Raw genomic sequence first — 13,278 nt, 5'->3', positions numbered from 1 at the left:
GTGCAATCAGTCAGGAGGAAAATCAAGTTGAACGTGATTGCGCAAGCAGACCGATAGAAGAAGAAGTTTTAACGTGTGTACGTGCTTACCTGTGAGGTATGTGTTGTGTGAGGAGTTGATGAAATAGTGAGAGAGGGGAAAGGTCATGTCTTCACTCTGGTCCAGCTTCTCAGGAGGAATGATGCTGTTCTCTTCTGCATTCAGGTACCTGGTGAAGCCTTCTGCTGAGATCTGACCTGCATGAACACAACAGCAGTCAGCATCCTAAGCGTGAAAACATTTTTTTTGGTTCAAGCGTCCAAATCTAATTGTATTGTGATGTTCTCTGTTTTTCCAGATGGCAACAATTTCCACAAAAAAGACTACAAAACAAAAATGAGCTGATTTGCTAACTGTGTATTTAAAGCTTGATACAGATTATTCTGTACATTGTTCATTTTCACATCTATAGTTTATTTACTTGGGTCCAAATCAGTTGATGAGTTTGTAGACTTGTGTCTTTTTCCTGTGGTTTGATTTCTTTTCACACAGAAAAAACTTCAAGTAAACTCCAGGTGAACTCAACTCCGTCACTGCAAACCACATGAGAACGCTCACTTCAGTTATTAGTCAGATGAGTCTGGAGCGTTAGGAACAAAAGTAAACTTGTCCAGAAAGGTGTTCTGGACAAGTCGATAACACAGAGAAACTCTCTGCGCATCTGTGCTGCTCTGCTGGATCGCAGAATAGAAAGCACACCAGGCTACAGGAAGGTGTTTAGGTCACACTCGAAGCGTACACCTGGCGGTTGGGTCGATTGAGTTTTCACCACAAATGAACCGCTCTGGATTCCTCGGTCTCAGGCCAATTCCAAACAAACTCCAAAGCAGTTTGGGATCCAATAACTCAGATTACCTTGTTCACATCTGCACAAACGAACCGCAACAAGGAGGAAAAATATCAGAGTAGAAGTAAACTAAAAAGTGCAGGTGTGAAAACACTCCAAAAGCCATGCTGTTCCACGCGCTTCACTGTTCACTGCAGTGATCATCTTATCTGCTTTTTCTTGAGTCATCTGACTCAGTATAGAACTATCTGCCAAATCTTGCAGTTATTCTGATTTGAAGAAAATTTGCAGATGCCTAAAGTTTTAGAAAATTATTTAAAAGTTAAATCACAGAATTGTCTCGTTTTTCAGTGGAAATTAATGGGCAAAGGGGCTGAGTGCCAAAGACAGGGTAAGGAAGATGTAAAGTACTGGCAGATGGAGTAACATAATGTTGGAATTTAATTTTCTTAATGAGATTTGTCACTGTGTTAAACATTAAGAATGCCTTATCCTTTTAACTGCACAAGCTAAAATATGGTGCGTGGCATATGGTGGCATATGTGTCACAGATTTTTTTTCCACCCTTTGCAATGCCTTACATGAAATTTTTTAACAAACTGCAACATAACTGAACATGGCTATGAGTGTTTTTGTCTGTCACTTTTCATAGAAACATTATTTCCACATTTCAAATGGAGGTGAATGGACTGGCATCCCCGTTCACCTGTGACTTTAATAAAATAAAAGCAACTTTTGTTTTCTGTAAACATGTGCCTGCATTTTTCTCCACCTTTAACCTCCTAAGACCCGAACTGTTTCATGGCATGCATTTTTAATTTCTCTTTGCTATTTGGGCTGATTGGGACCTGATGAATGTAAAAACAAAGAATTACGTAATTTTTTAAACCTGCTTTAAACTTCGATAGAACAGTGGCAGTATAATGTCCTCTTAAGTGGATATTAAGCCCTTGTAGAGCAAAATTTGGTATTTTGGTCTAGACAACCTAAAATGTGATGTCCACATATGTGAGCGCCAGGTCCTAGGAGGTTAAAGCATTACAGTGGGTGTGAGACTGATGGTAAATAACTTTCTTTCGTTTTATTTAGGGAAACTCGTTGTTTCCTTTAGGGCTGTCCCTCAATGTTTTCCTACATTTAACTCTAGTTAAATACTGTGTTACAGTACATGCTTCTCATTATTAAAATTCAAGTCTGAAAAGGCTCCCTTTGCTCAGCAGGTAGATTAACATATAAATGTACTTTTCTCCATTTCAGGCTCCACTAGCTTCAGCTAATATTGCTATTATCACAAAGTAATACAGTGATCTGATGAAGCTAAGCTGCCCATGGAGATGTTCCTTCCTCGTTGTTGATTGGTAGTCACGGTCACTCATGATAAGCTTTGCCTGTTGGCTGCCATCACTCAGCTAATCTTCACTGAATGTGCTTGAGAAAGTGAATAACACTGAATAAATAAGTAATAAGCGGTTGATGAAAAGCTCCACATCTCCATCCACAGAGATCATATTTCCATACGCATTACCATACACATCAAACACCTTGCCTTCATGAATTAAATTTTGAACATATAGTTGCTGCTCAAAGCAAAACAAAATACTTCCTCCACCTGCCTACACACACACACACACACACACACACACACACACACACACTTACTTGAAATTATACTAAATATGCTAAGTGATGCAAGCTTGACGGGTGCAGCAGGTCCCTCTGGCCACTTTATGCTAATTAATGCGGTGCCGCCCTCTGCAGAGTTGCTGGACTAATTAACGCTAGCTGCTGTCTGTGACATCTGAGCTCTGTCGCACTCAGCGTCTTACTCCCTGCTGACTCCCAGGATCTCCCTTCGCCTGGCTGAGGTCACACATTTCGTGCAGACAAAGAGTTTCCCCATTTCTCAAGACATTTGTAGGTCAAACACGGAACAATTGTGTTGACACGGCTGGGATTGTAATGCAGCCGAACCAGAGTGGGAACATACAAGTGCTACTCTCAAGGTGAAACCTGAGAAGAAATTCTACAGGAAGATTTGAGCCAAGTAAAACTTGGGAGGAGAGGAAATTGGACAGAGAGATGGATTCTGAATTTCACCCGTAAGACTAGAGAGCTTCCTCTCTACCATTCAAGTGAATAAGCCAACTATCCACTCTTGAATTATGAAAAATTCTCCAAGTGTCTCGTTTCATTTTGTATTTCATTCATCTTCCTTCAAACGATGTCATAACATCTGAGAGAGCACAGACTGAAACAGTCACAGAAAGTGATTCAGCAGTGAAGACATGAATGAGAGGTATAAAATAAAAAAATAAACAAAATCTCCAAGTCACAAATGAAGAAAGTGAAACATTAAAACATTTAATAAAGTCAACTCTTCACCATCATTAATACACACATTTCTGGAGCACATTTAGTTAAAGCATATGGTTCTCTGTTTATCCATCAACAGGGGGGCTTTTTACCCCGAGCTAAACACAGACTGCGTATCTAAAATTTTCATGCCACCTAAAATCCATGTATGTTTTTACGAACATGAGTGTCCTTGAAAGAGGAGAAACTATGTTTATGTGTATGTGTGTGTGTGAAGGTTGCATGTGGAGCTCTGGACCCCTCTGCAGAGCAGATGGCAGCACTTCCTCCGGCTAGATAAATACTTCACGTGGGGAAATCTGTCACTGGGACAGGGAAGGGCATGCTTCCAGAGAGCCTGGGACAGGATGAACACACAACATCACAGTATGAGCACATGGCTGTGATCAGAGTCAAACATTAGGCAGTCAGGATGGATATGTGTGCTTCAAAAAATGACTTTTAACTAATTTAAGGACCCGTGATTTATTCGGTCACATGTGCAAACAGAGTAAAGTAGGCACTTTATTCAGGGGAGATTATTAAAAAGACAAAGCTTCTAGTTTAGTATAGTTTCCATAAAATGTTTAGATAATCATTCTCTTCTTGCACCAAAGACATTTTTTTGAATTCCTGACACAAAAGCATTATTTAATCCTCCAGATCTCCAGCATAATGACAAAAAGTATTAATAAGCAGCTTTATATGGAAAAATGCTGTATTCTACTGCTCTGCCATATGGACGCCTTAGTAAAAACCACCTGTTATTTTCAAATATATGTTCACTTGACTGCTTTCTTATCTTTTTTCAGCTTACTACTTACTCTCAGCGACTACATCGAGGTAACCATTCAAGCCACCGATACTTCTGTCGAAACCTTCACTCAATCCTTTAGTAAAATTTGAATTTATGTCGCAACTGAGCTTATCACAGTTTGATTTGGGGTAGAAGTCACGTGACATACTGTTAACTTTAACTGCAAGTGCATTTTGTTTTTACAATCATAGATAGGCAAACGTGTTAACCACTACACTAACACATCAAAAGACAAACCTGAAAAAAGAAGATAAGAATTAGGTTCATAGTATCCGACTCCTGGAAGCTCTGTGATGAATTATCAATCTGTATGAAGCCAAACGCCAACTCCTTCTCCACCACAACCCTCCTTGAATACGAAGCTAAGAAATCGGGTGCATTGATGACTTCCCAGCTTTAACAGTTTTTGATGTTTTAAGCCCCAAAGGAGAAAATATACTAACAAAAGGTAAACATATAGAGTAAGTAATCTAAATACAGCTATAGTTGGCATATTCAAAGGCAGCGATTGGTTTGACACTATGGGGAGAAAAATCAACCCAGCATTTTGCTCATAATAAACCGTACACGGCGTACGATAACTCATCCATTTTGGCACAGTTGTGTAAGATGCTTTTCTAGCACAGAAAAAATTTGAATTGGCAAATATAAGACCTTGCTGCCTGGTATCTGGAGTGTGATGTTTTCCAGTACTGGCAGCTCTGGGTCTACTGACACTTGAGACATCATGAAAGCACAGCATGTCCAGGAGTGCTGGCTCACCAAGACGCATCCATCTCATTTCTTTATATATTATTCTGTATCACTCCTAATACTCTAAATATTAAAACTAAAGTCCCTCTTCTATTAATTAAGATGGTTGACATCTATATACAATTTAAACATGGGAATTAGACAACATATAGGTCACATTAAGCAAATCAGCAATTAGGAAGCCAACACACATAATAAAGTGAACTGATAGCAGATCAAGAAATGGTGCTGAAGTCCTGCACATAAAACTAAAAAATGAACTGTAGGTTTATACGTTTTAGATTTACTGCAGTTTAATCCTTTGAAAGGAACCAGGCAAACTATTTATTGCCCTTTCAATTTTAGGTACAAAGCCTTGCATTATATTACACAGACAGATAAAGACATGTGAAGAAGAAAGCCTTTGCCAGAGTCTGGGAAAAACTGCTTCCAGTGAAATTAAAAGGGTAAATAGCACTTGAATAACTGATCGTCAGGAGGTGGGAAGGTTTTGGCACTTTGCTGGTCTGGAGCATTCAAATATGTGTTAACTCAATGCCACACTCCTCCCAGGAGTGGACATCCCAGAAAATTCATCCCAAGGACTGCAATACTCTGTATTCTCTGAGTATTGCAACTGCAATACTTTAGCACAAGTTGGGAACAGGTGGAACATTTTGATGGCGGTGATGTGTGTTTGACTGTGAGTGTTTGGTATTTACAGACTCCTTGGCACCCCACTATGTCCCCTCACTTGCAAAAGCTTTGGACACCATCCAGCAGTCTCTATGGCAACACCCCTGACAAATTTATTGGTGGCAGCGGCTGGAGTGCAGGGTTAGTGGAGGAGGACAGTGTAAAAACACACAACGGGCATAATGTACCGGTGTTTTTCCGATAGTTTTTACTATAAATCACTTGCATACTATCATGAAGTCGATCTGTACTAAAAGGTGTTACGTGCATGTCTGTGTACACATAAGCTTGTCAGTGTGCCTGGGATTGTATTGACAGAAATTTGAGCCACTGACCTTTCTGTGCCAGCAAAGCATTGGGTTCATATTTGTCAACCAGCAGCTGGACCTGTTCTGGTTTGAGAGGAGGGTAGAGTATCTCGTTCAGACGAGGGTCTCGCTGTTTACTGTTAATGAACTCTGTCATCTGCTCCACTGTGAGGTATGGTCGACTCTTGGCTCCCCTGAGCAGAGTAAGGAATGGGGCAGAAATTAGAAAAAATTAGACAAAACATCTTAAAGGGCTGCTAAGCAAGGTGTGGGTGCAAGGACGGATTAAAAAATAGCATATGGGGAAATGAAACAAGGAAAAAACGATGGAGGGGAGGAGCTGTAATTAAAGTGCAAAAAGACGCGGCGAGGCAGAGCGGCAGACATGCAAAACAACAGGATTAAATGTTGTGTTTTGAGTAAATTATGAGAATTCATTAAAAACGCCTTTCGCATCCAAGCCTGTTCGACTAAATTATCTTCTCCACATCCTCCTGGCTCTCCTGCTACCTCACTTAACTGTGATTAAAATACAGATTTATGACTTGGAGTAGCGTCGGTCGAGCTGGCGTGCTTCCTCGGCTGATGGTCTCAGTCCCTCTGGGCCAAAGGGCAGTTCTGCTTCTGCAGCACGAGAGGCCAAACCAGCTAGGCTCGAGAAGTCACAACCAGGGACATTAGAACACACTTTCCTGGGCTAATTAACGTCTTATTAATGGATAAAAGGATCTGGCTTGAACCTGGGAAGCCAAATTTTCCTATCGAGGCTACCAGTATGAAAAAAGCAACAGATGATTTGGGAAAAAAATATATCAATTGTGATTTTTTGGACATTTTAAACTGGGAATTCCCATATTCTTTGGAGGTGGAAAAGGTTATTATTACCACACAGAGAGAGCAGAGAGAAACACAGTACTTACACTTCAGAGAAGATGTGGTCCAGCTCAGGCCGAGGGCAGATGTTGCTCAGGAACATGCTATAGACCTCTGGAGTGAAGTCCTCCTGGGGAATGGAGTCATTCTGCAGCAGACAAAAGTAAGATAGGTGAATAAATTGCAGGCAGTAGTGTTCGGAAGTACTGTGGAAGGGCAAAAGAAAAAAGTGGATTTAAAATGTACAAGCTGATAGATAAAAGATACTTTTTCTCTGGAGAGGACTTTTCTTGCATGCCTCAGTGCAACAAAACTGTGTTTTTATTAGTTAAATAAAATGTGTTTAACTCTATTTTCAGTTTAATGCACTGATCCTAACGTAGCCTTTACAAAAAGGCAATCTTTCATGTAGCATCTTCTTTATCTATGAGACGCTTACTTGTGCATATCTATGTAAAGTAATGAGTATGTGCACAGTAAAGTGAATTTTATATTTGTATAATCTTGGGATAAACAGAATTATTTAGTTTAGCCAATTTAGCTTAGCTCTACACGTTTTGAAAATTAATCAAATCCCTTGTAACTGTTGCTTAAGAAAAATATATATAGTAGTATTTCCTTTTTCAGGACCTCTTTCAGAGTAAGGTTGGACACATTGGAGCAAATATTCTAATTTCTGGAGCTAAATCTGTTGCTTATCATCTGGTTATTTGCGTCGCTGAAGTCAGACTTGGTTTCTCATATGACATGTTCCCCTTCTGTTCTTCCATCGTGGTTTGACGAGGAAATATTTTTTACATCAGGTTGTGATGTCCTGAGAATTATAAATGCAAACTTCACTTTTGTACAGTTCCTTTTAAGCATGCAGTAGTCACGTCCTACTTAAAGGATAAAAAATTTGGAAGTGGATCTTCTGAGTGTTATTGATACTATATCAAAACTGCATCTTTGACTAAAATTGAAGAAAGGTTTGTTTATTTGTCATCCTTTCTACACGAGAACAATGTTTATGAGACCTTTCACAGAACTGAGTCTGCGTTTTTGAAAGTAACAAACAATATTCTGATATTCTGCAGATTCTGGTTGTTCTGTCTTAGTTATGTGGAGTTGTGTGCTGCTTTTGACACTGTCGACCTTGAGTTATGCATTGAGTACTTCGAGCACTGTGGAGAAGTTAAGGGTTTGACTCTTAACTGGTTTAAATCCTATATTAAACAGTTAACATTGCTTCTGCATTAGCTATTATAACATCTGGACCTCCACAGGGGTCTGTCTTGAGGTCTGTTCTTTATGCTTTGCACATGCTCCTGCTACGTCAAATTATTCACAAGATAGAATCTCTTGATGATTTAACTGTATATACACTTGGATCTTGGATATCACTGTGCCACAAGAAGGCTCAATGAGTGAATTTTGGATATAATTGAATAATAACAATGAAATTTGATGTCCCACAAGAAGAAACTGAGGCCACATTGTTTGGCTCTCGGAGATTAACTGAGAGGTCGAAGAATAACCTGGGCTCCTTAACTCTGTTTATTATTAAAATACAGGCTAACTTTGGGATAATCAAATTAGAAGTTTCACAGATAAATAAAACTAAGACATATATTTTCAAGCCTTTGGAAACTGATGATTTCTGGAACTGTGACTGGTGGATTGGTAGCTACTGGTTTATTTGATGTAAACACTGTGAGCCATAGCCATACCTTTTTAGGAACCCGTTTATTCTATTTTATTTTGGTGTAAAGAACTTTGGTTTTAAATGTACTTACTTATTATCAAACTTTCCCCGCATACTAGGAAATTTCATGTTGTGCAGACTTCCTAGTTAGAGTACTGCTGAGGTAAAGACATCTATCCACTAACCCACTAATGTGACTAAAAGAAACACAGATCTGTCATTCCATCTGCCGTCTTATAGTTGGCCCTCTTGAAGCAATTGCAGAGATGCAAATAACAAACAGCAAATGACTGCCTGCAATTTGCACTTAGCGTCAGGGCTTCTTATAGAGCTATCAGAGGCAAACGGGTATGATAAAGACACAGCGGGCTCAGCAGCAGGGAACAGCATTTTGCCAGCAAGAAACAGAGCAGAACCACACAGTCTTAGAAAAGACCTGGAAGGAGGGAGGTGAGGAAGGATGCACAGAAGTAGGGGGGATGCAGGTCAAGCCCTGTTGAGACTCAGTGAGTCATTCAAAAGACATTGGTGCGAGCTGGGCTGTGTATGTGCTTTTGCCTGGGAGTGTGTGCGTTTGAGGGATTAACAGCAATACCATTTAGCTGTAATTACTTGTGCAATGGAATAACAGCAAATCCCAGCAGACCTTCATACAGCAATCGGTTTTTACCTCCTGCTCTCTCTCCCTATGCTAATTATGTATAGCTTGTTCTGACTGTGGGTGTGTGTTTGTATTCCTGTGTGTGTGTTTGTATTCCTGTGTGTGTGTATATTTATTTATTTAAATATATATTAATTTGATTTGTGTTCAGAAGCCATTGATTGTAGCCAGAGTTGGCCACAATTCGCTAATCAGATTAAAAATAATAAGTAGCTATAATCAGCTGAGATTACATTTAAAATCAGGGTGCCATCAGATCTTATTGTACATGGTCAAAGGTTCTTTTATTGCGTTTTGAATACATTTTATATTACTGGCAGTTCTTCTTGTAATCGGAAGGTTGCCGGTTCGAGCCCCGGCTCCGACAGTCTCGGTCGTTGTGTCCTTGGGCAAGACACTTCACCCGTTGCCTACTGGTGGTGGTCAGAGGGCCCGGTGGTGCCAGTGTCCAGCAGCCTCACCACTGTCAGTGCGCCCCAGGGTGGCTGTGGCTACAATGAGGCTTTCCATCACCAGTGTGTGAATGTGTGTGTGAATGGGTGGATGACTGGATGTAGTGTAAAGCGCTTTGGGGTCCATAGGGACTAGTAAAGCGCTATACAAATGCAGGCCATTTACCATTTACTGGGAATCAGTGTTTCTGGGATTTGATAAGAAAACTGCAGTAACAAAAGAAACTGAAGCCCACTTGTATGCACACAGAACACCTGTGCTTTGCGTCAGGTATGTTATATATTCTGATTTTAACCAACTGATAATGCTGAATATCCAAAATGCATTTCATTTCACTACAGACTTAACCTAAGATATAACCTTTTCAGTGAGTAATTTAAATGTAAACACGTTATATGAGTTCAGTCACATCTGAAAGTGACCTGACCCAATTCCAATTAGCTTTTCAGTGTGTTTGCCTTACTAGACACATATCAAGTGTGCGTTCAGAGCAGCACCGAACAGCAGTTTCCCACTTCTAGGGATGAAAATTGTTTGCTACTGTTTGAATACAGAGCACTGTTTGCACCTCTATGCATTAGGGTGCAGCGTCTCTCTAGTGGCATCTAAAAAAGGTAGCGATAAAACAGCTTTTGTCATCTCTATTGCTCCCACTGGGTCTATTTGTTGCATTACAACCCAGGCTAAATCCATTCTGTGCTGGGACTCATGCAGATATCCAGAAAATAAGACGAATAAGCACAGCCGCAATCAGTTTGTGTTTTAAGAGATGAGCTGAATAGTCAAAACAGAAATGGATGGATGGATGGATGGAAAGATGAAAGCAACTGTACATAAAAGAGACAGGATGAGATGGAGACAGAAGCCGGTTCAGGGACGGAGGAAATATGAGGCGACAGTAATACTAGAAAAAAACAGAGAGCTTCAGTATTTTGGAGTCTCACTCTGCCAGAAGGGAGGTTACAGCTTTCCAACGCTGTCTCCACTCGTTTCCTGTCTGCCGAGAACATCCTGAAGATACTGTAGGGAGACAAAAAACATGCTGTTATGAGTAATCACAGAAAATGCCACACACGGAGAGAAATTCTCACTCCTTTAAAGGCTGTGTGTCAAACGGATGAATTCGTCACAGCATTTAACTGACACATATTAAGATTATTCTGTGAAAATGTAATATTGTAGCAACAGCTTAGGAGGGAACGGAAAAAAATAAAAAGGGTGAAACTACAGGCCGGACAGAATGCAACACTAAAGACAAATATTAGACTCAGATGATGCCTGTGTGGGAAAAGAAATGCAATATAATAAGGGAGGGGTAGAAGATGGGACATCAGGATTTAAATACTGCAGTCTAACAGCCTTGCAATGAATTTTACATTCATAAAGGTTATGCAGTAAATTTCTGTTTATGCTGAAATAGTCAGAGAGCTACTGATTCAGCTTATTTGGAGCATTAGGAAGCTGTGCAGTAATGCAGCAGCATAAATCTCCTTTAATGAGATGTGTTTCTAATATGTTTGCTCTCATAGATAGATGGGTGGACTGAGATAAAATAGTGTAGTTTTAATAGTTTTAATATTTTTAATATTCATTTTTAAACATGGAAAATAGCTTGATTTTAATACTGCTTACAGTGAATTGCTAAGTTTTCCATGGCAAATGCCACTTGTGTACATAAAAGCGACAAGTCTTCATGAATGCGATGCCACACAGGCCCCAACAAAGATGAGGAAAGAAAGCTTCCCGGCAATGGTGTCATTTTGCAAATCACACCAATTTTCATCATCGCTGTCATAATATTTATTATCATGTCATTGTGCTTGTGCTTGTAATGCTATAAAGTCTGTCTCAACAGAAGCATCTTTTTTCTTGCATAAATAAACAAAAGGTGTGCAGATGTAATGTTTCTTTATGATGTGCGCATGTAAATAACGCAAAATGATCTCAAATCACATCACATCGTCACATCATCAGCGTCTCGGTTCATTTAACTCTGGAAAAACACTGCCGACAGACATCTGTGTTTTCAAGCTTCTGTCATCTGTTTTATTCTGGTGTATACAGACAATAAAAGTGATTTACAGTGGACTCTAGTGTCACTGCAGCCACAGCAGGACATTTAGGTCTGGTTCTGTTCGGAACAGCCTGTTTTAATTGCTTGCAGAGGTATGCCTGCGCAGGTCCACCAGCACTTACTGTACGCTCAGTGGAAGAGCAGTATCAAGCTGACATTAGTCAAACTGACATGTCTTCCTAGCTAGGAGGTTAATTCCCTAAACAGCAAGGAGTGTCTCTCTCTGTTGACACCCACTGCTTTCCTCCGCGGCTCTGAGGGAGGTTATCGCGGAGGTTCACTGCTGCCCGCCTGCCTGAAAGCTCAACTTGACTAATGGAGATGAAGAGAGGTGGATTTTCAATGAGGCGATGACAAACTTCCAGATAAATCAAACTGAAACTGAAATATACAAAATGAAATTCTCAGATAAATCACAAACTGACACAGACTAAAGTTAGTGATATTTAAAAAAATATAATAATAAAAAATTCACATGGGTGAAATGGGCACGAATCTATAAGCGTAAGATAAATGAAAAGTGGTGATAAGGAGGACAAGAATGAATATTGTCATGACAGATGGAATGGGTAATATATTCTAATAAATATGCAAAAAACAAAGTGTAGGTTTAAGCATCTGCACGCTTAGAGAGAAGGCAAAAAGGCAGAGGAAACTATGCACCGATGAAAAGAGCAGAACCGTTGTGGGGATGGGGGAGGGGTGTGGTGGGGGGTGGATGAGTCACACAGACTTACTTCTTGACGGGGATTCTTCCCTCAGGGTTTAGCTGCAGCTTCAGCCGGGTGTATCTGCATTGCACAGAGCACACATCAGCAGCAGCTCGTGATAGCAGTTTATTCAGTGTGAGTGACATTCTTCATCAGGTTTAATGTATGTGTGGGGGCTGTTTGCTTGATCTTACATGCGTGACTGACATAAATAACTGTCTGCCATGACCAGGTTTGTAGACTGGTACGTAATGCATCGGAAAGTGATAAAAAGCACGTATCCAAATATCTTAAAGTGGCTGACTGTGCATGAGTGGAGTTCTCTTTGCATACTGCGGATATATCTGCCGGCGTTTACACGGGAGGTCAGAACTGTGGGCTAATCCCTGGAAGTCTTGAACGCTGGCAGGGCAGAGCAGTGCAGCAGCAATGCACAGGCAGTGTGTAACCTGGCCTATAAATAGCTCGGCTGCAACAGGAGCCATCATTGTAGGCTGGGCTTTAAGTGGCTGCTGGCTAATAATTAATATCCATTACAGTGTCCACTTGACAGAACTTGGCGACTGCCTCAGGCTAATAGGCTGGTGACTTTTAATTGTCAATTGGGATCAAAGTTTGGGGAGTTGGGTTTTTTTCTTCTTTTTTAAAAGCTATAAACAAAAAGTTTTGGTTGGGATAACGTTAGCCAGTAGCACTGCATGAGGCTTTATTCTCTCTTTCTTTCTTTTTTTTTAAGAGAATGATTGAAAGGCTCCCAAACAAGGAAGGGAAGAGGTGTTTTTCAATGCCCCCATCTGACTCAGAGATGCTTGTATTATTCATTATGACACTGGAGAAAGGGGGAAACAGATTACTCACTGTCTCCTTTTCTGTTTACCTCACTGCTTTCTCTGTTCTTCTTCACGTACCCACTCTAGCTAATCCTAGACGTTACTCATTTACTCATTTCTTCATTAGATGACGCCAAAGACATAAGCAGTTAGATGACGCTAACTGCTCAACTCCAAGTTTCCAGACATAGTCACAGAGCAACACAGAGTAAAACACGCAGTTCTAACCCTGCCATGTTTGGTAATTGAGGGCTGTGTTATC

The 13,278-nt window shown here is 40.3% G+C and overlaps 1 protein-coding gene across 3 annotated transcripts in view; it reads right to left on the bottom strand.

Moving 5' to 3' along the window:
- The window catches only part of plcb1l (phospholipase C beta 1-like), a 125,043-nt gene that overhangs the window by 38,186 nt on the left and 73,579 nt on the right, over window positions 1-13,278 (bottom strand). For all 3 annotated transcript variants that reach the window (XR_014802814.1, XM_084954320.1, XM_084954319.1), the window contains exons 6-10: window positions 12,214-12,267; window positions 10,347-10,422; window positions 6,652-6,752; window positions 5,759-5,925; window positions 90-236 (exon numbers count right to left, since the gene is read on the bottom strand). Coding sequence is in view for 2 of the 3 variants with exons in the window: in XM_084954320.1 (XP_084810446.1) it covers window positions 90-236; window positions 5,759-5,925; window positions 6,652-6,752; window positions 10,347-10,422; window positions 12,214-12,267 (545 nt within the window). In the remaining variant the exon portion in view is untranslated. The remainder of the gene's footprint in view (window positions 1-89; window positions 237-5,758; window positions 5,926-6,651; window positions 6,753-10,346; window positions 10,423-12,213; window positions 12,268-13,278) is intronic.

Source organism: Perissodus microlepis, chromosome 15, assembly GCF_051167445.1.
Source record: "Perissodus microlepis isolate ML-2025 ecotype Zambia chromosome 15, ASM5116744v1, whole genome shotgun sequence".
Classification (NCBI taxonomy): Eukaryota; Metazoa; Chordata; class Actinopteri; order Cichliformes; family Cichlidae; genus Perissodus; species Perissodus microlepis.
This window is presented reverse-complemented; position numbering and strand designations above follow the sequence as displayed.